This window comes from Ursus maritimus, unplaced genomic scaffold (assembly GCF_017311325.1).
Source record: "Ursus maritimus isolate PB19 unplaced genomic scaffold, ASM1731132v1 scaffold_1, whole genome shotgun sequence".
Taxonomy (NCBI): Eukaryota; Metazoa; Chordata; class Mammalia; order Carnivora; family Ursidae; genus Ursus; species Ursus maritimus.
In genome coordinates, this window is record NW_024423343.1 from 29,140,048 (window position 1) to 29,167,923 (window position 27,876).

General features: G+C 37.4%; 1 protein-coding gene across 3 annotated transcripts; it reads left to right on the forward strand.

Moving 5' to 3' along the window:
* Positions 1-80: 80 nt before the first annotated feature.
* On the forward strand, positions 81-27,876 carry NDUFS1 (NADH:ubiquinone oxidoreductase core subunit S1). Of its 3 annotated transcripts, XM_040641634.1 has the most exons (20): positions 109-208; positions 293-369; positions 3,369-3,433; positions 4,154-4,245; positions 6,194-6,301; positions 7,007-7,083; positions 7,739-7,820; positions 7,910-8,040; positions 8,481-8,666; positions 10,322-10,456; positions 11,525-11,639; positions 12,400-12,545; positions 13,247-13,375; positions 14,304-14,433; positions 17,977-18,137; positions 23,453-23,607; positions 25,176-25,351; positions 25,917-26,051; positions 26,147-26,219; positions 27,545-27,876. In XM_040641634.1, the coding sequence occupies exons 3-20, from the start codon at positions 3,373-3,375 to the stop codon at positions 27,634-27,636; spliced, it is 2,184 nt and encodes a 727-aa protein (XP_040497568.1). In that variant the 5' UTR covers positions 109-208; positions 293-369; positions 3,369-3,372; the 3' UTR covers positions 27,637-27,876. The 3 variants fall into 3 exon arrangements, with proteins under 3 accessions (XP_040497558.1, XP_040497568.1, XP_008685630.1); XM_040641624.1 differs by lacking the exon at positions 293-369 and having other exon boundaries at positions 81-208; XM_008687408.2 differs by lacking the exons at positions 109-208; positions 293-369 and adding an exon at positions 275-292.

Genomic DNA, 27,876 nt, shown 5'->3' on the forward strand with positions numbered 1-27,876 from the left:
CCTGTCCTCCTGACGGAAATTGCCGAACTCAAGCTGAGCGGAAATTGTCGAATCTGGGGTTTCTAGTCCCTCCTGGCTTCCCGTTCTCCAGGCCCGGCGGGCGAGGTTAGCCGGGGCCGCCATATTGAATAAGCCTAATCCGGCCTCCAAGGGGGTTGGTGCGGTACAGACAGTTCTGCAGAGCGGCTTCGGCGGCTCCAGGGAGAAGGTGAGGCTGTGATAGCGTGAGGAGGCTGAGGTTCCTCTTGCCATAGGAGCTGATTTCTTGACGAGACTGTTTCTTTTGGCCCAGGTGACTCATTCTACTCTTGTCCTTGACTGGGCGCCACGTCCCACCCCGCCTCCCCCGGAAGCCCCTAGGGCCGGCAGGTGAGGGCTATTGGCCATGGTCCCCCGTCTCTTGGAGCGGAAAGCAGGTGGAGAATCTGGAGGCCCTGGGAGCGCTGGCCCAGAGGCAGACTTGTGGGTGACCTTCATTCTGCAAGGGAAATGCAGGACATTCCCCTTTGTGGAGCGGAGGGCGTTTTGTTTCCTGGGAGAGGACGTATGTCAAGTGACTTAGGCCTAAAGACTATCTCCCCCTCAAGTTAACATATACTTGGTACAGTCCACTGTTCAGCAGCTATTGCCTTAGCAACCATCCACACCTCTGGGTTTTGTTGTTGTTGTTTTGTTTTTGTCCATTGAGTGTGTGGGGCAATATTTTTTATTCCTTTCCCTGGTGGGGAAACTGAGGAAAATGATATTTAAAAAATTCGCCCAAGGTCGCACTGCGAATGACATAGCTGCGTTGTTTAGTTATGTTGGGATCTAATGCATGCACCGTAAGACCGTGGGTCAGACACAACTCTGCTGCAGAACGATTTGAGGTCATTGAAAATGTGCCGTGAACTTTCTGATGAATAAACATCCAAGCTGTTTTCCTTAGGGAATGTTCTTTTTTCCACCGAATTGCATGTGCATCATTATCAGGGTGTTACAAGGCTGTGAGAGCACCTACACTTTTTAATTCCAGGGAAGTGGAAGTTTCGGCCAGAGATTTGAGATAGAATTCATTTAGCGAATAATTATGAACAAACTAGAAATGGTTCCACGAAGAAGAATAAAATGGGTGATATGACTGGGAAGTAGTTAGGAAATTTAAGATAGGCTGATCAAGGAAAGCCTCCCTGAGGAATGTCTTTTAAGCCCAGATTTGAAGGACAAGAAGTCAGAAAGCTCTGAAGGTAGAGCATTTCAGTCTGAGGCCACAGCCTGTGGGGAGAAGGGAGAGGCTGTGGGGTCAGTGTGGAAGCTAAGAGACAGACTTGTTGGGGGGCTATTTAATAGTCCAGGCAAGATGATGGTGGCATGCAGTAGAGTGGTACATTTGGAGACAGAAAAGTGCATGGATTCAGCATATACGGTGAGGAATGTGGAATATTACTGTTCTTAACAAAAGAAGTGTCCACTCTAGTTTTAGAAATCATTAACATTTTCCCATTTAGAAATGACTATTTCCGTTCCTATGTGGTAGATAAATATGTGTAAAGTACATTTTAAAGTTTTGTAAAACTGTCTTCTGTTGGGACTACGCACTCTTCCATTTGATGCCGGATTTTCAAGAGACAACCTAGTTCTGGTTGATTTCCTAGCTAACGTGGGCAATACTTTAAGATTGTATTGGAGACAAAATAATAGTAAGAAAGTGTTTACATTGTATGAAATACTGATTGTTGGTTTTCGTCTGTCATTATTCTAATTCAGCAAATTCAGATTTACCTTTATATTATCAATAGAATTTAATAAGACAGATGCTACTCCTTTTGGAACTTGGTGATAAGATTATTTGGTGGTTATTTTTTCAAGGGCTAGGTCTTCAGAAAAGGGAAATGAGCAAACTGCACCATTTCTCTTCAAGGAGCTTACACTTTAGTAGGTATTAAAATTGATTACTAATCTATAATTTAGTAGGTGGAATAATAAAGTTATATACACAGTGTGTGCTGATGATACAGAGGGAGTACCAAGGAAGAAGACTTTGAAACTGATCTTCAGTGGATAGTACTGTCTGAACTGAATTTAGATTTAATTGACATTTTTTGAACTCCTACTAATAATGCATAGCCTAGGAAGTATCGTTTTCTTCCTAATCAATAGGTAAAGAAGCAGAAACTCGATTTACCAAAAATCATTCACTTGTAGGTGATAGACTTCATGTCTGCAAATGTAGTATCACAGATTCTGAATTAATGAATGTTATGAATTAACTAAAGTCTGAATTAATGAAATTTTCTGTTATACCTCTTCTGTAACAAGTTTGTGAAACTTCATGCTTAGAAGTTAGGTGTACTGACTATCTTCTACTCTCTTTGCTTTTGAAAGTCATTACATTGATACATTCAGATCACATAATTTCCATTTTTAGAAGTTCTAAGTGAAAAATTATAATTTAGATGCTTAGCCTAGACAAAAAGTTCAGTGCTTAGCCCTTATGATCAAGTGAATAGATAAAAACTCTTAAAAGTTCAGATAACTTTTCTGTTTGCTTATGTATATCTTTAATTGGTGTTATTTATATAATTCACTCCCATTTCTTTTAGTAATTCAATGAACGTTTATTATGGGAGACTCTCCTGTGCATTGTAGGCTGTTTAACAGCACCCTGGCCTCTACCCAGTGGATGTCAGTAGCTTTCCCCCAGTTGGCAACAGTGTGTCCAAATGTTGACAAGTGTTCCCTGGGAAGTGTCCCTGTTTGAGAGCCACTATTTTAGAGCTTACTGTGTACCAGCCTTGGAAATAGGCACTGAAGATAGAAATATTCAAGAAGTTCATAATACAGTGAGGGTAGAACAGACATATAATTGCAAATCTGTAAGATAAATGTACTACGCACAGAAAATGGCACTCCAGACCTTTAAAAGGCTTGGACTTGTGAGCCAGCTCAGAATCTCAGGAATATTTAGTAGATCACAGCTTAGAACATAGAATGTTAGAATGAGTAGTGGTGGGAAATGAAGGCAGAAAGGTAGATGTTATTTTACATAGCATTAATGGTAAGCTCACTGTTGTTCGAGTTTATTTTACTTACATAGTAGTGTTTTACATTTGATCATTTGCTGTTAGTTAAAAACAACACAAAACTGCCCTTTACATAGATTTATATACCAGCCTCTCCTTAGTTCCTTGACATTGTACAAGTAAGTTAATCTCCTGAGACTGGGTATTCTCATCTTTAGAATTGGAGGGAAAGCATCAGGACTTATGAATGTTCAAAGTAATAATGTTTGTGAAGTGTTTAAAATTTATGAACTATTACCAAAAGGTTTGTGATTAGGGTTTTATTTTTTCCTAAGATAATATAACTCTTCTTTGTTTTATTCTTAGCAATATGTTAAGGATACCTCTAAGAAGGGCCTTAATAGGCCTTTCTAAGTCTTCTAAAGGATGTGGTGAGTATTTTTTTTTATTTGCACTTGTGGGTAGTGGACTTTCTATCTTTGTAAATTCATTAGCTTATGGAATGTTTCTTGAAATACACTAAACTGTCATTTGTTTTAAATAAATAGAAACGAGTCACTCTAGTCGAATAGAATAATTTTTTAAAAGATTTATTTATATATTTTAGAGAGAAAGAGCACATAAGCAGGGGGAGGGGCAGAGGGAGAGAATCTCAAGCAGACTCCCCACTGAGCACAGGGCTTAATCTCACAACCCTGAGATCATGACCTGAGCCAAAATCAGGAGTAGGCCACTCAACTGAATGAGCCACCCAGGCGCCCCTAGAGTAATTTTTTAAAATGAAATTTAACGGTTTATAGAAGGTGTCATGAAATAGAAAGTAGTAGGAACTGCCTATCAGTGTCAGAATGGAAAAAGCAGTCATGCTGCTTTTGAAAAGTGGTATTCCCATGAACATACTTTCACTGGTATTAAAAGTTTGAACTTAAGCTACCATTAAAAGTGGATAGCCATATTCTCTCTGGTATTCAGGATTGGAAAAGCTTTTGTCTAATTCTGTATTTTATAGGTTTGCATCTAGAGAAATAGAGGGGAATAGTATAAAATGAGGAGTAATTTTAGGCTTGTAGGGTTAGACTCAATCCATCATCCTCTGCTATAATAAATTTAACTCTTAATTTATTTCTCATCTCAATATTTTTGATGGTCAGTTCGAACAACTGCCACGGCAGCAAGCAACTTAATTGAAGTATTTGTGGATGGTCAATCTGTCATGGTGGAACCAGGAACTACCGTCCTGCAAGTAGGCATATGTTCTAATTCTTTATTTTTGTATGTGTTCTGGGTTTTTTTTAGAGAATATCAATTTATTTCCTTTATACTGTTTATTTACTTGTAAAAATTTTAAGATTCCTTGAGAAATGCTCATAAAAGAACTACAGATAGTAAAATTATATGAAAATAAGTTGGACTTAAAATCTTAGCATTTCAAAGTGAGCTATCATTTATCTGTTTCTGACTTTCTTAGTGAATTATGGTAGTTATTTTGTTTCAGTTCTGCTTTTCAAGTAAATACTGCCTAGAAATTTGAAGTTACCAAAAATAAATTATAAGTTAATATAGGTAAGTTTGGGGAAAAGGTAATCTTTGTTGTGAACCTGCTTGATGCTTTTCACTTCATGTAACTTCTCAATTTTTAGTAATATTTCTAGGACTGTGTCCTACAAAGCAGGTAAATGGAGGGTAGTACGTTCTTGAATTAATGCCCTGAATATGTAGTTTCTCCAGATTCCTTCAGAACTAACAGAGTTGGTCAGAGAAGTGATGCTTCATTCCATCTGTGAGTTATCAAAAGCTAAAATGCTCTTTATTCATGTTAGCAGTAATTTCTAGACTATCTGGCAGGCACAGTCGTGCAAACAAGAATATAACAGATGTATGTGTTCAAGGTACAGTGGAGAGTATTTTTGCCAGGTATAGGAGGTGATAGAAAGAGATGTTAGGGGTATCTCAGGTGGTCGCTGAGGAGATCTTAAAGGATAAGTAAGTTTATATTTGGACAAAGAAGCTTCAGATAGTTTGGTAGAGAGGTCCAGTCATGAAAGAAAATATATGTTCATGCTAAAGAGCTTAGAGTTTGATCCATCAACAGTTTTCGTGGCAGTTAAACAGTATGGCAGTGACTGTAGAGGATATTGGTTTGGTGAGAATAACAAGACTGGTGGGAGAGACAAAGGAGAAGTATCTTGCATTATTAGAGCAGAAAATGAAAGGCCTAAAACAGTAGCAATGGGAATGATAGTAAGAGGATGGATTCGGGGAGAGTGAGATGTAGATAGATCTTTAGGAACAGTGAAGAGCAGGGGAATTTTTGTGTGGTTTCTGTTTTTTTTAGCTTATTTGGGGATGTATCATAGGAGACAGAAATAGGTTGAGTTTTAACTGTCTGTAAAGCATACACATGTGCATGCTTATTTAAGTCTAAAGTTTGGAGAAGTGGTCAGGGCTACAGATGAGGATTTAGATATAATCATCATCTGGAATGTGAGCTAGTATGAAGGTTGGGACAAGATCTTGGTTGTTACTTACTATACCCTCTGCATCTAGCACACAGGAACATTAGAATTTGAGGAAGTTGCTTTAGAGTAAGGGCTAAAGATGGAAGAACTAACCCCAGGGGAAATTTGAATAGGTTTGTACGCCTCGAGAAGGAGGAGTGATAATTAGGAGAGCTGGACTAATTTCCCTTGGTAGGCAAATGGGAACTAAGAAGAGCTTCCACCACAGTGGGAGTATGAGTCCTAGGTGGGGTATATGGAGCCAAATATAGAAGCAGATCATAGCCAGCTAGACAGTGTGAGATGGAGTCTGATCCAAAGGAGGAGAGCTAAGCAAGGAGGACGTCCCAGTATGAAACCACTGGGACAGAGTTTGAAGGGGTATCTTTGTGGACAGTGGTTTAGAGTGGAAATGCGGAGTCAAACCTTCAGCACAGTCTGAGGGATTGGTTCATTCAGTTTCTTCCACATGAGGTGTGAGTATGCTGAGGATTCTTAAGGAGGCAGCTTCAGAGCAGACGGGTAGGAATCAAGAACAAAGAAGAAGGGAAATCTCTTCAGAAATGACTGAATGAAGGTATAGATAGAAGTAATAATGTAGGTGGGGATGACTTTTTTTCTTCTGTGTTTTAGGCAAGACAAGGATAAGGTTAGGTTATTCTAATGCAAAAAAATGTTTACTTTGTCTTCTAGGCTTGTGAGAAGGTTGGCATGCAGATCCCTCGATTCTGTTATCACGAAAGATTGTCTGTTGCTGGAAACTGCAGGATGTGCCTGGTTGAAATTGAGAAAGCTCCTAAGGTACTTGATACCTAAAATTCCACACCATGCTGTAGAAGTTAGAAAACTTTAAATCTTGCAGCAAACTTTATTTAGAATCATTGTTGTAGTGGAGAAACCTAGCCCTGTTTAATTGTATCTAGAAATTTATTTTTTCATGTGCAATTAATTCTGTTCATTTCAAAACTGGAAATGCATTGATGAAAGTTCTTTATAAATGCAAGCACTATATAACTATAACAGATTTAGAAATTAAAGGTGACTTCTCATACCTGCCAGTATTTCCAAACGGCTAATGACCACAGCTAGGATGTGGAATTGCCAAGCAGCACATTGAAAGCGCTTCTGCCGTTCCATTTTCACTAGGGAAAGGAATTGTAATGAAGAGGTTCACTTCCAGTTTAATTTCATTTTGTCTCATACTGTTGTAATTCAGTAGTACCTGCTAATCAAAACATAGTTATTTGATGTTCTGTTTCAGAGTCTCTATATAAAGTTGCTTTAACTGTGAGAATAGAATTTAGAAGTATGATGTCTTACTTTTTTCTAAGAGAAATTTAAAGTGTTGGGTTATCATATTGTGAATATGAAAACTGAAAATTTGAGTCTTGAAAAGTACTGTTCTTTGTTTCTTTTCAGATGTATGACTTAATGTTTTTATATGTTGGGTTGCTTATAATTACAAGTAAATATAAGTACTTAAAGATTTTTCCATTGAAATTCCAGGTTGTAGCTGCTTGTGCCATGCCAGTAATGAAAGGTTGGAATATCCTGACAAACTCAGAGAAATCTAAGAAAGCCAGGTACTTTAATGTTACTTAGCATAGTAACTTTTGTTAGAGCAGAAAATTGCTCATTTCAGTATTTAGACCTCTCATAGACGAGAAATTCAGTAGCAAGCTCTGAGAAAGTTGTCATGTTCAGCTCATAGGAGCAGTGGAAATAAGTACACATTAAGGAGGTGAAGTCAGGTGTTTATGATTTTGAGTCTAGAATGGAATTAGCACTAAAAGCTCTTCTTTAGTAACTTGTTCAACTTGTGATGAATAGTGAATCTGGGGCTTATCAAACTGAGATTATTTCAGTAACATATTACTATACTATACAGGCATTGAATGTTATTTGTTTTTGCTGTGCATTTGTGTGTTTGTTTTTGTTCTGAAATAATGTGAATGTTTTCTGAAGACCATTTAGCAATTTTCTGTAATTTTGTATTGTTAAAAGTCATAATTTTCTAGGTTCTGTAATGATATTTTATTCCTAGACTTCTATAAACATTTTTTTAGATAGTGTGTCTAATACTAGAATGATGGTTGCATTGGCATTTCTGATAATCAATGTAAAATTAATACTCTCTGAAAGGATACATCTCTGAAGGTTATTTAGATAGCCTATATCCAAACCATTTTGAGTGTCAAAAAATTTATATCATTTTATATATTAAATTTTTCCATACAGAGAAGGTGTGATGGAGTTCTTGTTAGCAAATCACCCACTGGACTGTCCTATTTGTGACCAGGGAGGTGAATGTGATCTGCAGGTGTGTCGTCTAACTTCATAAATCTTTTTGGTTGTCTCAAGTTTTAATTTCACTAGCAGCAGTAGACTAACTCTCCTAATTTACTTAAGGACCAGTCCATGATGTTCGGAAGTGATAGGAGCCGATTTTTAGAGGGGAAACGTGCTGTGGAGGACAAGAATATTGGGCCATTGGTAAAGACCATCATGACTAGATGTATACAGTGTACTCGCTGCATCAGGTAATGTTTTTCCTTCTCTCTTCTAGAATATCATTCACATACTTACTACTCACAAATTTGGTGGAATAACAACACTAGAAAAAATGGCAACTTTTTTTTGGTGGTAGAAGAGGGATGTTTTTAATGTTTTCTGCATAAGCCAATAAAATGAATTGTTCACTTTCAGTGAATATCAACTTCCATTGAATTTACAAATCAAAATCTATAAGCATTAACTCTGTGATAACTTGTCGAGCTATACATGATTTGTGCAATTTTCTATATATGTGTTACACTGTGATTAACTTACAAGCAAACATTTATTCAAGGACTACGCTCACCATTGAAAATATACTCATGTCTTTTTAGTGTTTTGAAAATCATTATCTCTGTGAGCATAGATAGGAAAGGAGATAGTTTTGCTGGATTTGACCATTTGACAGTACGTTTTTATCTTGCAGGTTTGCAAGTGAGATTGCAGGAGTAGATGATTTGGGAACAACAGGCAGAGGAAATGATATGCAAGTTGGCACGTACATCGAAAAGATGTTCATGTCTGAACTGTCTGGAAATATCATCGATATCTGTCCTGTAGGTGCCCTGACCTCTAAGCCCTATGCTTTTACTGCCCGTCCTTGGGAAACAAGGTATTCATAGTTGTATTTTTAGACAATTTGTTTTTTGTCCTTTAATTGGCTACTGTTCAAAAAAATTTAAGATTCATGTTCTTCCTGTATTCTAATTGTTTTGGTCTGCTGAGTTTTTATGTATTTGCTTTAGGTAAAACCCTCTTACTGGAAAGGATAGGATGAACCTGTGCAAATTAATTACAGTTTTCTTGGAAATGAATTCCAAAGTACTGAACCACACAATTATTTTATTCACTTGTTCTTCCAAAGAGTAAGATTAAAATTGTCTTGATTTTTTAAGATTTATAGCTTCTTCTCATTGTATATTAAGTTTTCCACCATGTGGATATATCATGCTTTCTTTAGTCAATTCCTATTTTAGACATTTAGTTTGTTTCTGTATAGTTGTAAACCTATGATAAAAATTGTTATTGGGGTGCCTGGGTGGCTCAGTCACTTAAGCGTCCAACTCTTGGTTTTGGCTCAGATCATGACCTCAGAGTCTGCTTCAGATTCTCTCTCCCTGTCCCCCCAGCTTATGCTCTTTCTCTCTCTCTCTGTCTCTCAAGTGAATGAATAATAAAATCTTTTTAAAAAATTGTTATTCATAAATTTTCTTGTATATCTCTGATTTTTAACTAAACCGGGAAATGGAAGTTGCAAAAAGTTTGAATATTTTTAAGGTTCTAGAAACATATCATTAAATTGCCCTCCTGTTTTTAAACTTCCACTAGAGTATATGGGAGTATCTTAAAATTCTAGGTTTTAAACCATGTGTTTATGTATATAAAAGGATTAGGGGGATAGGGCACAGTACATAGCTGAGATGTAAGTAGAGATTTTTCTCTTTTTCTTCTGAGTCTCCCATAATGCAAGCAGAAAAGAAGCTTCCATCTCCACAGCCTACCTCAGCCTGGCAGAACCTGTTCAAGGTGGTAGGGAAGGGGATGAGAACAGGCCCCAAGGCACACCGCCGATTTCCACCTTTACGTGAAGTTCAGTAGTTTTGCATGCATAAAAGCTTCTCATGATGGTGTATGCCTTTGGTAGATTTCCAAAGTGGTGGTTTTTGTTAATTTTGCCTCGCTTTATTTTTGCTTTTTGTGGGGCGGATTTGTCAGGCTTTTTTAATCAGCCATACTTAGAAATCGTACCCTCTTGCTATTTATTTTGATAATCATATTTCCCAGATTTGGCCATTTGGAATCCTTGCCATTGGCTTTTGTATTAGATAACAGTCTGTGAAGGTTTTTTTTTGTTGTTGTTGTTGTTTTATATTTTATTTATTTATTTGCTTGCTTACTTACTTGAAAGAGCGCACAAGCTCATGCACGTGCGATTGCAGGGAGGAGCAGAGGGAGAGCGACTGAACATGACATAGAGCTCGATCTCACTACCTTGTGATCGTGACCTGAGCCAAAATCAGCAGTCAGACATCCAACTGACTGAGCCACCCAGGCGCCACTGAAGCTTTATTTTTACAGTAGGAATTTGTGTGAAGCAGTCAAATATAAGGGTATTTTTTTTACTGCAGTTTGTCTGGATCCCATTATTTTTAGAAATTCAGAAAGGCAAGTCATTGTAAAATTTTTTGTTTTGGATAAACCGGGTAACAGAAACTTTGTCCTTATTAACAAAATCAGTATAGTAAATATATGTGTGTATTTTCTTAGAAAGACGGAATCCATTGATGTCATGGATGCGGTTGGAAGTAATATTGTGGTAAGCACAAGAACAGGAGAGGTGATGAGGATTTTGCCAAGGATGCATGAGGACATCAATGAAGAGTGGATCTCTGATAAAACCAGGTTATATGCTTCATTGTTTTCCTTAACTTTTGCAATTGATTTGAAGTACATTTTATGGTAATTTTAATTTTAAAACTGTTTTTATACTTGCAAATTAGTTAATAAATATAGACTATTGAAAAATCTAGACTGTTTATTTGGAGAATTGGACAAAACTAACAATAGTCTAGGTATATCCCTGGCTTTCATATTAACTTTAACAAGTATCCATCCTCTAATTTCGAAGCGGATTAAGATATTTATTCCAGGGGCGCCTGGGTGGCTCAGTCGTTAAGTGTCTGCCTTCGGCTCAGGTCACGATCCCAGGGTCGTGGAATCGAGCCCCTCATCGGGCTCCCTGCTCGGCGGGAAGCCTGCTTCTCCCTCTCCCACTCCACCTGCTTGTGTTCCCTCTCTCGCTGTCTCTCTCTGTCAAATAAATAAAATCTTTTTAAAAAAAAAATTTATTCCAGTTCGTTCATTAGGGAAAAGAAGCTGAATGTAAGTTAGAGCTTGTACATCATAATTTTGATAAAATATCTAAAAGTATTCAAGTTTTTTTTTTTTAAGATTTTATTTATTTATTTATTCGACAGAGATAGAGACAGCCAGCGAGAGAGGGAACACAAGCAGGGGGAGTGGGAGAGGAAGAAGCAGGCTCATACCAGAAGAGCCTGATGTGGGGCTCGATCCCAGATCGCCGGGATCACGCCCTGAGCCGAAGGCAGACGCTTAACCGCTGTGCCACCCAGGCGCCCCTAAATGTATTCAAGTTTTATAAATAAAAATGATTGGGCTTCTTCAGCTCAGATTTTTTTGTGTTGTAATTTTAGGGTTATTCAGGTAGCTGAAAACAAATTATAAGAACTCAAACTTTTTAGATGATATTTTAGTTGTAGATGATGTGCGTAAAGTGTTCATCTTCCAAAAAAAAAAACTGGAGTAATTATTTGTATCCAAGTATTTATCCAAGTATTTTGACACTTTAGCTGCTACTATATTTAAATAACATTTTTTAGATTTTAAACTTGAAAACTGTAGTTGCCTCTTTGGCAGGATTCCACAAATGGTGTCATTTCTGTTATCTAGATTTGCCTATGATGGGCTAAAACGTCAAAGACTTACCGAGCCGATGGTCAGAAACGAAAAAGGGCTTTTAACCTATACCTCCTGGGAGGATGCACTCTCTCGTGTGGCTGGAATGGTAAAAAATCGAAATATTGAATAAATAGTATTTGTGATTTTCAAGGAACATCTTTGTAGCAAAGTGGGGGATGTGTGTCTCTTCATTTCTTTCCTTTTATCAAGATTGCCTTTCATTTAACAAACATTTATTAAGAACCATATGCCAGATACTGTGCTGGAAGTAGGGATGTAGAGACCACTAACACATGTCCCTACTTCCCACAGTCTTGTAGTCGGAAAAGACCTACAGTCAGTCAGGTATCATGTGCTGCTCTGGGTAATTGTACAGGAAATGATGTGTGAGAGAGCACATGGGAGGGGTGCCTATGAGGCTAGCATATCAACGATGCCTTCCTACATAAGGTGAATTAGGCAGAGTCCAAGAATGAATGCAACCTTGCCAGAGCAAATATGGAGGGAGTGGCTTTCTAGTCAGAGAAGGGCAATATACACAAAGGGCTTGAGGGAATGGTAGATACTTCGGAAGAAGTTGTATTTAACTATAATTCCCAGTCTTCATCCTCCAGACCTCATCATGAGGTCCCTTTATTTCTAATTTAAAGCAAATACTTTCCCTCCAAGCTGGTGGTAGTATTAGCCTTGGCGTCACATACACCTTTGCTTCTCACTTTTAGGTTAATAATTAGTGTAAACCTTTTTAGTCAAAAGTCCGTTGCTTTTTTTATACTTTAAAATGACTACTTTATTCTTTTGTTTTCTGAGCAGTGGTCTTTGCTGAATGGAGGTTTTTTGGTGATACCCTTTTCATCCATTTCTAGTTGCAGCGTTTTCAAGGCAATGATGTGGCAGCAATTGCAGGTGGCTTGGTGGATGCTGAAGCCCTAGTAGCTCTCAAAGATTTGCTTAATAGAGTGGACTCGGACACCTTGTGCACAGAAGAGGTCTTCCCCACTGCAGGAGCTGGGTGAGAACTGTGAAGCGAGCACCTAGGCCTGCTTTGTTGTTGTTGTTGCGCTGCTGCTGTTGTACAAGCTGTGTATAAATCATTACATCTGGTGCACCTCGCTGGTTCAGTTGGTAGAGTGGGTGACTCTTAATCTCGGGGTCCTAAGTTCAAGCCCACGTTGGTGGTAGAGTTTATTTAAATAAATAAATAAACAAATAAATAAGTAAGTACATCTGTGGCATCAATAAGTGATACATGACAGCTTGGATTCTCCATCATACCCACCAGTTTCTTTTCACATAGAGACCAAAGTCAAGCCAGGAACTATTGGAGAATCCCAGTTATCAATAACTATCTGAATGGCGCCTAGGTGGCTCAGTTGGTTAAGCATCCAACTCTTGATTTTGGCTCACATCATGATCTCAGGGTCCTGGGATCGAGCCCTGAGTAGGCGCCCCACTCAGCAGGGAGTCTGCTTGTCTCCTTCTGCCCCTCCCTCCCCTTGCTTCCACATGCACGCTGTCTCTCTCTCACTCTCTCTCTCTCTCACATAAATAAATCTTTAAAAAAAGATATGAAACTTTGATGTAATTTAGAAATACTTCATAAGACTTTTTTGTCTGGGAATACCATGGGTTTGTTGACATGAGAATATTGCATGGATTGTCATTGTGTATTAGTTTTGAAGTAAACCTGCATTTTTTATTTTGTGTTTCTAGCACAGATTTGCGTTCCAATTATCTTCTTAATACGACAATTGCTGGTGTGGAAGAGGCAGATGTTGTCCTTCTGGTTGGTACAAATCCACGTTTTGAGGCACCACTATTTAATGCTAGAATTAGAAAGAGGTTAGTAGTAATGTTCAGGGTTTTAAAATGTTCATATAATTATTTTAAGTCTGAAAAATGATTGTTTTAACTAATTCCTAATAGTGTTAGTGGGAATGAGATTCCAAAAGGTAATTGGAGTGCAGCTTCTAACAGGTCCGTTGCCTCCCTCTCCGCCTGCTGATCTTTATACTTTGTCTTCTTATTTCGAAATAATTCAAGATGCACCAGTTTGCCCATAATTTCTTTTATAATGATTTTTTTCCTGCTCATGATTCAGTCTGAAGTCAGTTAGTGTCATGACTCTTCAGTTTTCTTTTTTGACATTTTTTTTGAAGAGCACAGGCAGTTACTTTGTAGAATACCTCCATCTTTTCGTATCTTAGAGACTTAAGAACAGGTTGGTATAATTTATTGTCTATACTATGACACTTGAGAGTGAGAGGGGGAATTGTTAATGCTGCAGGATACAGATGAAAACCAGCACTGTCTCAGACAAACAGAATATATGGTCACCATGTTTGTAACTAGTTCTAGAAGAACTGGATCCATACTTCCCTGTCAGAATAATTATGACTGATGTAGTTTATTTTTATTAACTATATTTAAATCACCTTAATGGCTAATTAGGAGATAATTGACTCTGCTGTGTAAATATGGTAAAATAAAAATTACATATCATTTATTCTAAAATTAAAGTTTTTATAGCTTGCTTAGGGTTAGCATTCTTAAACAGCAAATTAATTCCTGACTTAACTTGGTGTGCATTTTCATAACACTGTTATTTTGAAAGGTACACAATAATATCTGTTAAGGCTAAATGTTCTGTGACTTGCTTTGTGCTTTTAGTATTTATGACATAAGTAAATGTAGCCCCTAGCATTGATGAGACTGGTGACTATGCTAATTTAGTGATTTAGCTCTAAAAACTGTGTCGTTTTTATTTCAGCTGGCTTCACAATGACTTAAAAGTGGCCCTTATTGGCAGCCCAGTGGATCTCACTTATAGTTATGACCATTTGGGAGATTCTCCCAAAATTCTTCAAGACATTGCTTTGGATAGCCATCCATTCAGCCAGGTGCTCTCATTTTATACATATCTACTTTTGTTCATTTTCTAAGTAGTATTATTTTTAAGAGTTATTGTTTTTGTCATAGTATGTGATTACCGTTAAAAATTACGGCAACATTGGGGCGCCTGGGTGGCACAGCAGTTAAGCGTCTGCCTTCAGCTCAGGGCATGATCCCGGCGTTATGGGATCGAGCCCCACATCAGGCTCCTCCGCTGGGAGCTTGCTTCTTCCTCTCCCACTCCCCCTGCTTGTGTTCCCTCTCTCGCTGACTGTCTCTATCTCTGTCAAATAAATAAAAAAAAATCTTTAAAAAAAAAAATTACAGCAACATATTGAAGAAAAATGGAAAAAAGTAAAACATTATCCCAGGTTCCACCAACCCAAACAAGAATTTATTTTTTAGTCTTTTAAAGATTTTATTATTTTTTTATTTTTTATTTGACAGAGAGAGCAAGTGGGAGGACAAGTGGGAGGAACGGTGTGCAGCGAGAGGGAGCAGAGCAGGGAGCCCGATGCAGGACTCCATCCCAGGACCCTGGGATCCTAACCTGAGCTGAAGGCAGCCACTTAACCGACTGAGCCACCCAGGCGCCCCTGAACAAATATTGATGAAACATCACAATCATTTCTCTATTCATATGTAGAGCAAGATGGATGAATAGATAGGCAGACAAAAATGAGATCATATTATACATGCTATTTTTATGTACCAGAGTTTAATTTTACTTGAAGTTATCAGAAAAGAAATTCACATAAGGGGCCCCTGGGTGGCTCAGTCCGTTAAGAGTCTGACTCTTGATCTCAGCTCAGGTCATGATTTCAGGGTTGTGAGTTCAAGCCCTTCCAAGTTGAAGTGAAACTGAAGCGATTAAACTTTGAAGTTAAAGGAAACCTTTCTTTACTGCAAACGTTACTGTTCTTAAATTTCACTAGTCCTTTTAAAGACTTTTTCGTTACTGAGTACTTTATTTGCATTAATTTCTTTGCTGTCTGGTATTTATCGGTTTTTATTTACTTTTCCAAGAGAGTCTTGTAAGTACACTATTCGTTGAGTTCTTGCTTGCTTGCGAATGTCTGTTTTATTCCTGAAGAGAACCTTGGCGGAATACAGAGTTTTAGGGTCACACTTTTTCCTCTCTGAACTTTATAGACACTGCCTTTTGTTACTGTTCTACTGTGAAGAAGCCTGGTGTCAGTCATATTTTCTCCCAACCCTGTCCTCATTTTGTTTTTTTGTTTTTTTGTGTTTTTTTTTTTACTGTCTAGATACTTTTTTTGAACCTTTATACTGGGTTCTTTATCTTTGAAATTTAATAACTTCAGAATATGTCTTAACTATGGTGGTTCTCTGTCACTTTTTTGTGGGACATGGTGCACCTTTCGTTGTGAAAATTCAAGGTTCTTTTTATTTTAGTATTTGTGCATGTGTGGTGGAATGCTGATTATTAAAAATTTAAGAGGTTTCTGTTTTTCACGTAACAGTTCTGGAGGGTAGGCAGTTTAACAAATGTCCAAGGATGTCATCAACGAAGAACATTCCTTCTTGCTTTACTACCTCAGTGCCTTTGCTTACTCATGTGTGTTTGAGTGAGCTTCTCCTCATGGTTCCAAGATGGTGTAGCCTTAGGTGTAATCAAGTGGTACAAAGCAGCTAAACCCAGTTCCTTTGTTTTGAATAGGAGAAACATTATCATGATTGCAGTGATCAAAAATTTACTTATTGAAAAAATCCCTCTTTTCTAATTCCTGTCTCCATGCCCCAGAAAATGATCAGTGTTTTTCAGATGTTTTTTTCTATACTGGATTTAAATATATTTTCTGTTCATTAGTGGTGTTCTCTTCATTAAGAACTCCTAACAAGGGGCACCTAGGTGGCCCTGTCGGTTAAGTGTCTGCCTTCTGCTCAGGTCATGATCCCAGAGTCCTGGGATTGAGCCCTGCATTGGGCTCTCTACTCAGCTGGGAGCCTGCTTCTCCCCCCCACCGCCCCTCCCTGTGCTTACGCGTGCGTGCCCTCTCTCTGTCAAATAAATAAATAAAATCTTTTTTAAAAAAAAGAAAACAAAAAAGAACTCCTTAAAAAAAAAAAAACAACTAAGCAGATATTGGATCCCCTTTTGTATCTTTTCTGTCATTTTTCCTTTGTTCTTTTGTTCTTTTTCAGTTTGTTTTATATGATTTACTATAGCCTCCTTTTTTTGTCCCTGTATTTAAGGTCATGTTTTATTTTGTTTTTTATTGTTTCTGGAATGGTGTTCATTTCTGATTTGTTTCTCTTCTAGTTTCCTGAGTTCTGTGACAAAAATCTCCTTCTGTTGTATAATACTCTCTGTCGTGTCACTTTTTTATGCTTTTTTTTTCATGTGAGAAAAAGTGTGTTTCTTATTTTCTCTAAAGCTATTGGAAACTGTTTTTCTGGGGTGCCTGGGTGGCTCAGTCAGTTAAGGGTCTGCCTTTGGCTCAGGTCATGATCCTGGGGTCCTGGGACTGAGCCCCGCATCAGGCTCCCTGCTTGGCGGGGAGCCTGCTTCTCCTTCTCCCGCTCCCCCTGCTGGTGCACTCTCTCTCTCTGTCAAATAAATAAGTAAATTTTTTTTTTTTAAAAGAAAACTATTTTTTAAACTCTTCACATTTTCTTGGGGAATTCCCAAGGAGGACATTTATTCTCCTCTGTAGTATGTAGGCATAATTCTCATGCTCATTCTTTGATTTGGCCAGTTATTTATTGAAGAATGATATAGAGGTTGGTTAGGAGAGTGAACTCTATACTCTTCTGCTTTACTTTTAATTTTTTCCATCCTCCATTAAATCTTTGCTTTTGGAATGCACTCCCCTTTGGTTTTGGCATTCAGGGACTTAACTATGATTTAAAGCAGTGCCCTTAAAGTTTTAGGTATTCTGCATTGTAATCCTAGCGTTCATTGCTTTCCTACCTCTTCCTCCTTCTATAGAGCATGGTGAGTAGAAAGAAGACTATAGACATGATACTTGAGTGTGGCTTTTTCTGTTAGAAAGTACCAACTGAATTTCTATAGGGACATTACCCAGTTTTTCTGGAACGTACCCATAATCATTCTGACTGAAGAATATTTGGGAAAGGTTTTCATTCCCAGTACTTACTTTTAGAAAATGTTTTATCTGATAACTCATTTAGCCATTTCATAGTAGCATTGGCGAGGTGTTTTTGGTTAAATCTGGTTGTATATATGTCTGTATGTTGACTCTTAAAAATCAAAGACATTCTGGGGCGCCTGGGTGGCTCAGTCATTAAGCGTCTGCCTTTGGCTCAGGGCGTGATCCCGGAGTCCTGGGATCGAGCCCCACATCAGGCTCCTCCGCTGGGAGCCTGCTTCTTCCTCTCCCACTCCCCCTGCCTGTGTTCCCTCTCTCGCTGGCTGTCTCTCTCTCTCTCAAATAAATAAATAAAATCTTTAAAAAACAAAACAAAACAAAAAAAGACATTCTGTATTAAAACTAAAAGTTGGGACAACATATTGTAGATGCAAATTTAAAAAAAAAAATTTTAATCAAAGTTCTTTTTTTAAATAGGTATTGCATGAAGCTAAAAAACCAATGGTGGTTTTGGGCAGTTCTGCACTCCAAAGAAATGATGGGGCAGCAATTCTTGCAGCTGTTTCCAGCATTGCTCAAAAGATTCGGATGAGTAGTGGTGTTACTGGTGATTGGAAAGTTATGAATATTCTTCATAGGTACGTTTAATAATTGTTCTATATACTGTAAGATTCAAGTAATTTTGTGTACACGTATTACTGTTACACGTCACGTTTAGATTTACAAATAGCTTAATATTTAGCAGTGTCTCAGTAGTAGATGTGAAAGAGATACTTTTATTTTCTGTGTGAGAAGAACCCAAGATAATAAACAGTATTTAAAATGTTTGAGGGGTGCCTGGGTGGCTCAGTTGGTTACGTGTCTGCCTTTGGCTTAGGTCGTGATCCCAGGGTCCTGGGATTGAGTCCCGTGTTGGGCTCCCTGCTCAGCAGGGAATCTGCTGCTTCCTCTGCCCCTCCCCCTGCTTGTGTTCTTTCTCTCTCTCAAATAAATAAATAAAATCTTAAAAAAAATAAAATATTTGAAATAGCAGCGCTGAGAAAATCTTGAAGATCTGTGTTATGTTAGTATACCTTGGTACAAAAAAAGCCCTCTGACTTTGTTGAAATGATAAGAATGTAAGCTAACATGAGAATTCAATGTACGGAAAGTTTTTTTCTGACTATATTAATAATACACATTTGGAGTGCCTGGGTGGCTCGGTTGGTTAAGTATCTGACTCTTGATTTTGGCTCAGGTCAATGATCTCAGGGGTCGTGAGATTGATCCCCGAGTCGCAGTCTGTGCTGGGTGTGGACCTGCTTGAGATCTCTCTCGCCCTCCCTTTGATCCTCTCCCCGACCCTCAAGTGCACACTCTCTCTCTCTTAAAAAAAAAAAATAGTAATGCACATTTATTTTAGGAAGTTGAAAAGAAGAAAATATGAAAATGGAAATTTTTCTTGTACAAATTATAGATAATTACTGTTGCTATTTCCTTCTGGTTCTCTCCTGTGTAAATATTTTTTTAGTTATATAGTTGAAATCATACTGTGCAAACAGTTTTGTATCCTGATTTTGATCAATTTTCATTATCAGATAAAATTTCTTTCTATAATTAGAAATTTTTTATAAATATAAACTTTAATGGCTATTTAATATCATGAATATGTACAATTTTTTAGCTGTTTCATTCTTCTTAACATGTAAATTGATACTGGTCTTTGAACTATAAATAATGCAATGATACACAGATACATATGAACTTTAGATTATTTTCTTACAGTGGATTTCTAAAAGTAGAGCTCTTAGGTAAACAGGATAAACATTTCTGAGACTCCTAATGCGTATTTCCAACTTGTTTTAGAAATGTAACAGGGATGCTTGGGTGGCTTAGTCAGTTAGCATCTGTCTTCGGCTCGGGTCATGATCCTCAGGTCCTGGGATCAAGTCCCGAATCGGGCTCCCTGCTCAGTGCGGAGCCTGCTTCTCTCTCTGCCTGCTGCTCCCTGCTCCCCCTGCTTGTGCACTCGCTCGCTCTCTCCCTCTGACAAGTAAATAAATAAAATCTTAAAAAAAAAAAAAGTAAAAGAAATGTTGTAACAATTTTACCTTAGAAAATGAGTTTTCCCATTTCGCATAATCCTTTCTAAAGTATTATTTTTCAGGGGTGCTTGGGTGGCTCAGTTGTTAGCGTCTGCCTTCGGCTCAGGGCATGATCCCAGGGTCCTGGGATCGAGCTCCACATCAGGCTTCTCCGCTGGGAGCCTGCTTCTTCCTCTCCTACTCCCCCTGCTTGTGTTCCCTCTCTCTCTGGCTGTTTCTTTCTGTCAAATAAATAAATAAAATCTTTATAAATAAATAAATAAATAATTATTTTTCAGATTTGTTTAAGGATTGAGGCTGAATGCTTTTAAATATGTTAGGCAAATTTTTAAAATTTAAAAGTATTTGAATACATTTTTTTTTTCTACAAGATGTTATTTGAGACAGAGAATGAGCGGGGGGAGGGGCAGAGGGAGAGGGAGAAGCAGGCTCCCACTGAGCAGGGAGCTCAATGCGGCACTTGATCCCTTGACTCTGGGATCATGACCTGAGCCGAAGGCAGACACTTAACCAACTAGTTGAGCCACCCAGGCGCCCTTAAATAAATTCTTAAACATTAATTTCAATTTCAGTGTTATATTTCCCTTTGATTGGTTTAATTTGGCATTGTAGATAATCATGTAAACATTTCTAAAAACTTTATATTTTTTAAGTAGAGTTTATTTGCACTGATCACCTCTGGATCCTTTCTAGCCACAATTTTTACTTCTTATTTTTAGTTCACTTTTCCATCTGTGTCTTTATACAGTTTTGTTTTTCTGACTGGGTACCAAAATTAATAACTTTTTTAAAATTCCCAGATGTCTAACATTGTATTTCTGATTCCTTCTCACAAATGACTAGTTGGGTAGGTACAAAGATGAGAGTCTTTTTTCCTTTAATACTAAGTATTTTTGCACCCTTTCTTCAATTTAATATTTTAGAGAGGATCTAATGTAATCTCAGTTTTGTCACTGAGGATGACCTGACTTTGTATATGTATGTGTGTCTGCCTGCTTACCCTTTGGGTTCCTTATTTTTGATGTTAAAAAAAAAAATTCTGCCAGATTTTAAGTAGGTGACACACAGATGTCATTGCCTGGGAATATCATAGATTACTCTCCATTATCAAATTGAAATGTTTTGATTTTTTTTTTCTTTTAAGCTCAGAAAAAGGTTATTGGTTTAGTTTTACTTAGTTACTTGCTCTCATGCAGAAGCTGCTTTTGTTATGCATTGATTGGCCATCAGACTTTTGGGTCTTTTCTCTCATAATTTTTCTCATATCATTTTTCTCTGGGTTTAGAGAAAATTTCTTAAATTTTATTCCATCATTTTGTCAGTTTTCATTCTGGAGAGCACTGACATTGTTATATTTTTAATTTATTAACCTTGTTTGTCATTTCATTCTTACAAGATTTCCATTCCATGAAAGTTCATTTTAGTTTATATCTTTTTTTTTTTTTTTTTAAGGATTTTCTTTATTTGTTTACTTGAGAGAGAGAGAGAGTGCATGAGCAGGGGAAGAAGCAGAGGGAGAGAGATAAGCAGACTCCGTGCTGAGAGCGTAGCCTGACACGGGGCTCAGTCCCACAAACCAGAGATCATGACCTGAGCTGAAACTGAGAGTAAGACACTCAATCAACTGAGCCACCCAGGTGCCCCGGGATGTGTCTTTTATTGTAAAGGCAAACTCTTTTTTTTCTTTTTTTTTTTAAAGATTTTTTTTTATTTATTTGACAGAGATAGAGACAGCCAGCGGGAGAGGGAACACAAGCAGGGGGAGTGGGAGAGGAAGAAACAGGCTCATAGCGGAGGAGCCTGATGTGGGGCTCGATCCCGTAACGCCGGGATCACGCCCTGAGCCTAAGGCAGACGCTTTAACCGCTGTGCCACCCAGGCGCCCCTGTAAAGGCAAACTCTTAAGCTTACTCAATTTGTTTTCCAGGATGAGGTGGACTCTGCTATAAGTTAATGTGAGTCTCTGCCCAGGTCTTTGAGAGAGACATATCAAGACTTATACTGAGGGAAATTAAGAAAAAACTATTGGGGGCAGAGGGATTTGTTTTGAAATTGGGAAGTATGAGTCCTCCAACTTTGTTCACTTTTATGATGGGTTTGGCTATTCTGGGTCCTTTGCATTCCATATGAATTTTAGTATCAGCTTGTCTGTAAAGTACTCATCTGTGATTTTTGATAGGGACCGCACTGAATTTGTAAGCTCAGTTGGGGTGTATTGCCATCTTAACAGTATTAAGTCCTCTGATCCATGAACATGCAATGTCTTTCCATTTAGTAAGGTCTTTAATTTTTTTCAAAGTTGTTTAGTAATTTTCATTGTATAAATCATATATTTATTGTTAAGTTTTTTAAAAAGCGTTTTATGCTTTTGATGTTATCCAGAGTTTGGCAGAGTAGTAGCATCTAGTAGGAGTTGGTTTGACCTGTCCTCCTCCCCTAACAAATAAGTGAAACACCAACTTGCTTTATATACAGTAGGTCCTCAGAATAGCTATTTCTAGAAAGAAAGTTAGCAATAGCAAACTGGACCAGACTCCAGTTGTTCAGAGTATAGTTATTCCAGACCTCTTTTTTTATTTTTATTTTATTTAAAGATTTTACTTGGGGCGCCTGGGTGGCTCAGTCACTAAGCATGTGCCTTCGGCTCAGGGCATAATCCCAGGGTCCTGGGATTGAGCCCCACATCAGGCTCCCTGCTCCTCTGGGAAACCTGTTTCTCCTCTCCCACTCCCCCTGCTTGTGTTCCCCCCTCACTGGCTGTCTCTCTTTCTGTCAAATAAATAAGTAAACTCTTTAAAAATAAATAAATAAAATTTAAAAAAATAAAGATTTTGCTTATTTATTTGAGAGACAGAGAGGGCACAAGTGGGCTGAGGGGCGGAGGGGGAAGCAGACTCCCCACTGAGCAGGGAACCCATTGTAGGGCTCAATCCCAGGACGCTGGTATCATGACCTGAACCAAAGGCAGATGCTTAACCAACTGAGCCACCCAGGTGCCCCCAGACCTCTTTTTTAAAGGATTATTTTCTGCTTATAAGAGTAATATATGCTCATAGAACATATGTACTAATTATATCGTTTTCTCCAAGTTACAGTTTTATGAGTGGTGTTTTAATTTCTCCCTTTCGGTTTTCAAAATCATCTGACTTTTCTCTAATGACTGTTTTTGGCTTATCGTGGTTTATATCTGGCTGTATTGAATAGGAATCAATTTAGGACAATTTCAGTTGGCAGAAGTTTCCAGAATTATTCCATTAACTACTATCTCATGAAGTGTGGTGCCTGAGTGGCCCAGTTGGTTAAGCATCTGACTTGATTTTGGCTCAGGTCATGATCTCATGGTCGTGAGACTGAGCCCTGCATTAGGCTCTGTGCTGGGCATGGAGCCTGCTTAGGATTCTCTCTCTCCCTCTGTCCCTTTGCCCCTCCCCCCAATAATAAATAACAAATAAATATCTTACGAAGAAACAGTGTTCTAAGCATCTTGTTTCTTTGTTTGCCACTCTTAAAACAGTAAAATATTGCTATTTCTGGTTTTGATATCTATTTTAAAATGGGTTAAGAAAATGAGGAGCACCTGGGTGGCTCAGTCAGTTAAGCGGCTGCCTTTGGCTCCGGTCATGATCCCAGAGTCCTTGCTCAGCGGGGAGCCTGCTTCTCACTGCCTGCTGCTCCCCTGCTTGCGCGCTCTCTCTCTCTCTCCCTCTCTCTCTCTCCAAATAAATAAATAAAATTTAAAAAAAAAGATAAGGGAAGGTCTTTGTCACCATTAAATAGAAAAGAGATTAAGTATCATTCCAAGAGTCACATTTAAATTTTTTATAATGATAATGCTGCAGGTGTGCTAAAAACCAGTAATTGTTTTACAGGATTGCAAGCCAGGTAGCTGCTTTGGACCTTGGCTATAAACCTGGGGTGGAAGCAATTCGTAAAAACCCTCCCAAAGTGCTATTTCTCCTGGGAGCAGATGGAGGTTGTATCACTCGACAGGATTTGCCAAAGGATTGTTTCATTATTTATCAAGGTAAGTAGCATCTGTGACACCTGAAACAGAAGAGAATCCTACGTTGTGTAGATTAGAAACTGTATGGCAATATATTTAGTGGATTGAATATTTTCCGTTTAGGAATTTCCTACACACCTCAATATTTTTTTAAACCAAATCATAGGTTTTATTAGTTATATAGTTGATACTGCTATTAAGAATTAGTACCTGGTGGGGTGCCTGGGTGGCTCAGTCAGTTTTAAGCATCTGCCTTCGGCTCTCGTCATGATCCTGGGGTCCTGGGATGAGCCCCAGGGAGCCTGCTTCTCACTCTCCCTCTGCCTTCCCCCCCCAACTCATGTGCGCGCGTGTGCTCTCTCTCTCATATAAATAAATAAAATCTTAAAAAAAAAGTTATTACCTGGAAAAAAATTATTACTTGATGATATTTAATAACAAAGAATTAGAAGAAACCTAAATGCCTCAGTAATAGGAATGGTTAAATTATGGTTTATTTATGCAATTAAATATTATGTAACATTAAAATTCAGCTTTTCAAAGAATATCATTATATAATCAGAGGAAAGCACTTTTACATAAACAGTTTAAAAAAAACAGGGTAAAAAGTTTAAAAATCATTCTGAGTTATAGGACATTAAATGAAATATAATTGATAGTACTTCTTTGGCTTTTTTGTGTTTTACTCATTTTCTTGAACTCTCACTCATTATAAATATAATCAGGTTTCCCTGGAATAAATGGAGTCCAGAGTATTCCTGGATATTTTACAGAGAAAAGTATTATATAACTCTCCATTTTACACGAACACCATAAATTGATAATAGGCTTTTTATTGCCATGGCACATAAAGAGCATTATATAATATCTTATATCTTTAGTTTGATAAAGTTAAAGCAAAATGTATAATTTACATCTGGTTCCTACTCCTATCCAGAAGTAATCATTGACGATGGCTTTGAGGAATGTATCTTTCATATATTTTTCTGTTATATACGAAAATGTACACAAGTGAGATGAGACTTTATATATTGTTCTATAACTTTCTTTCATTTAACTCAAGGTTTTTTTCCCTTCAAACAGTTTTGTTAAACTATTAAAACTTTCATTATACTATTTCAGTCTTCCGTTATACTGTTTTCTATAATATCCTGCTTATGTTCTTTTCAGTATTACCACTGTCATTCCTCTTCTACATTTCTTGTTCCTCCACCATTTCAGTCTGTTTTACTGAATTTCACTAACATACATCTGAGCATTTCCACTTTGTAATCATTAAGAGAAATAATATACCTATTTGCCCATGATGTATGTTTGTATAATATTATACACATTTCTGTATTTACAAAAAATAATCTAGGAGGATACATAGCAAATGCTTATCAGTAATTTTCTTTGGGAAGGGAGTTGAATTGTGGGCAAGGTGGACTTTTTATTCCAAACTTTTTTTATATTGTTCTATATATTATAATTTTGTAAACACTTTTGTAATTCTTAATGGGATTTAAAAAGGGTATGTTGTGTGTTCATGTATGATACCTAATCAATTTTTTGCTAAAATATGGTTTGCCACCTCCATCTTTTCACAGGACATCATGGTGACGTTGGCGCTCCTATAGCTGATGTTATTCTCCCAGGCGCTGCTTACACAGAGAAGTCTGCTACTTATGTCAATACTGAGGGCCGAGCTCAGCAGACTAAAGTAGCAGTGACACCTCCTGGCTTGGCAAGAGAAGACTGGAAAATTCTAAGAGCCCTCTCTGAGGTATTTGTTCTTAGTGATGCTGCCGATGGGATGTTTGACTTGTTAGCTTGTCAAAATGATTTTCAGACTCAAGGACGATGCAAGTCTGATGTGCAGAGATCATTTGAATTATCTCTGTAGGACAAATGTATTCAGAAAATGGGTGCTTGATTTTGGTATTTTCATTTTTGGCTTGTTTTTTGCCTAAAAACGACTTATTTTAAGTCTTTTTATTATAAAAAGAAAAAGCATGAGATTTAAAATAATATACAATTGTCTGTAAACTTGTATATGATCAATATCGGGTTAGCAAAAGCATTCCGATTTGGCATAGCAGCATCTCTTTAATCATTCGTTTCATTCTCAGTCTGATTTCTAAAGGAATTAGTAATGTACTGACAGCTGTTTATGAATTAGAATTTTTGACAGTTGTGTTTTCCACTTAACCATTTAATGTACATGCAAATGGATACCAGTAGAATTTCCACTAACACAACATTATTTCACTATAGTTGCAGTTATGTATGATTTGAATTTTTTTAAGTACTAAAGCTTCATGTCAATTCTGGGGACTTGATATTTATAGATTGCAGGTATGACTCTTCCATATGATACTCTGGATCAAGTAAGGAACAGATTGGAAGAAGTCTCTCCTAATCTTGTCCGCTATGATGATGTTGAAGGAGCCAATTATTTCCAGCAAGCAAATGAGCTCTCCAAGGTAAAAACTTGCCTGTATTCAGTTTTCATACTAGTGTGTCCTCTGATGTTAGTTTTCAATTCTATTATTGACCTCATAATCCTTTTTTTTTGCAGCTAGTGAACCAGCAACTTCTTGCTGACCCGCTTGTCCCACCTCAGCTGACAATAAAAGACTTCTACATGACAGGTATGCATTTGTTAGCGCAGCTGCCGGACACGAAAGGTGGGAACGATTAAGATCACCTAATTTAGCATTACAATTCCAACCTGTTTATGAGAATATTGGATATTTTTATTTAATCTTTGAAAACTTTGGAACATCACAAGTAATATAATTTATATTTTCTGATTTTACTCTTAATTGCTTTTGTTTCTGAAATGTAAGCAGATTTTAAATCTAAAATTTACTGTTGTGTATATAATCACCATACAGCAATTTAGGGAGGATGTTTTTAAGTAACAACTGTGAAGGTTTTTCTGAGAATTACAGTAGAAACATCAAAACACCTAAATGTGAAGTATGTTAAAGAGTGTTTCTGATGGACATTGTTAGGGATGCTTTTAAGGAATGTGGACTTACTGAAACTTTTTACTGAAGATCTTACATTTGATGTAACATGATATAACACTTGATATAACATCTGTGTTATGAGGTAGTTGACAGATGATTTTAAATAATTTTCTATCTGAAAGCAGATAGTATATTTTTAAATTTTTTAAACCTTATTTATCTAAGATTATTTTTAATTGGTTTTTTTGTTATGTTATAAAAGTTAGTTTGTTGTAGAATACATACCTAAGCCCAAATGGCAAAGAACAGTTACTATGATCCCACTATCCAGAAATAACTACTTTTATTCTTTTAACATTTTGTCAATCATACAGGGATATACACATATTTATTTAAATGAAAGATAAGATTATTCATTTACTGGGGGGAGGTGTTGACAGCTCTATTGAAATAGCATTTGCATGCCATAAAATTCACTGAATTCGGTGGATTTTATTTTTTTTATTATTATTTTTTAAAGATTTTATTTATTTGAGAGAGAGTGCACACACACACATACACGAGTGGGGAGAAGGGGCAAAGGCAGAGGGAGAAGCAGACTCCCACTGAGCAGGGAGCCCACCATGGGGCTAGATCCTAGGACCCGGGGATCATGACCTGAGCCAACTGGGCCACCCAGGTGTCCCTGGATTCAGTGGATTTTAGTACACATACTATTTTATAAATTTTTCTTCAGTAACAGTATTGTGCACGTATTTGTCCTATCTTTAGTACTTCTCTATAATATTTGTAATGGTTGCATACTGATATATTGTATGGCTATATGTAATTATTTAATCATTCCTACATTTTCTGGATTTGTTGTTCTCCACATTAGATACAGTTACATAGAATTTTATAGTCATTTTTGTTGTTGTTCCTGAATGTGTCCAAGAAAGTTTTACTGTGTGCTTTTTTAAAAATTGTGTTATCAAAATACACATTTTCTTAATATCTTTCAGACTCAATTAGCAGAGCCTCACAGACAATGGCCAAATGTGTCAAAGCTGTCACAGAGGGTGCCCAGGCAGTAGAGGAACCATCCATATGCTGAAACTTCTGCTAGGAACCCCATTTTGTTACAAATAATTAATGGACAGTTATGTTGGAGTGATCTCCTACAGGTGTATCTCTCTAAAAAATAATCTGAATGTTGTAATATTGAAGGTTGTACCTTGGTTATTTGAAAATGATACTGCGATTATCAGTGAACTTTGAGGTTTCAAAGACATTTATGTATTGTGTGTAAACGTTGTTAAATAGCTTAATAAACGTGTATACAGATGCTCTTTCA

Bases quoted from the DNA above. Each gene is read 5' to 3' on its own strand.
- NDUFS1 (XM_040641624.1), top strand. From the start codon at position 3,373: ATGTTAAGGATACCTCTAAGAAGGGCCTTAATAGGCCTTTCTAAGTCT. The intron at 10,457-11,524 runs GTTATATGCTTC...TCTGTTATCTAG, and splicing joins TGGATCTCTGATAAAACCAG to ATTTGCCTATGATGGGCTAA. The intron at 18,138-23,452 runs GTACGTTTAATA...ATTGTTTTACAG, and splicing joins GTTATGAATATTCTTCATAG to GATTGCAAGCCAGGTAGCTG.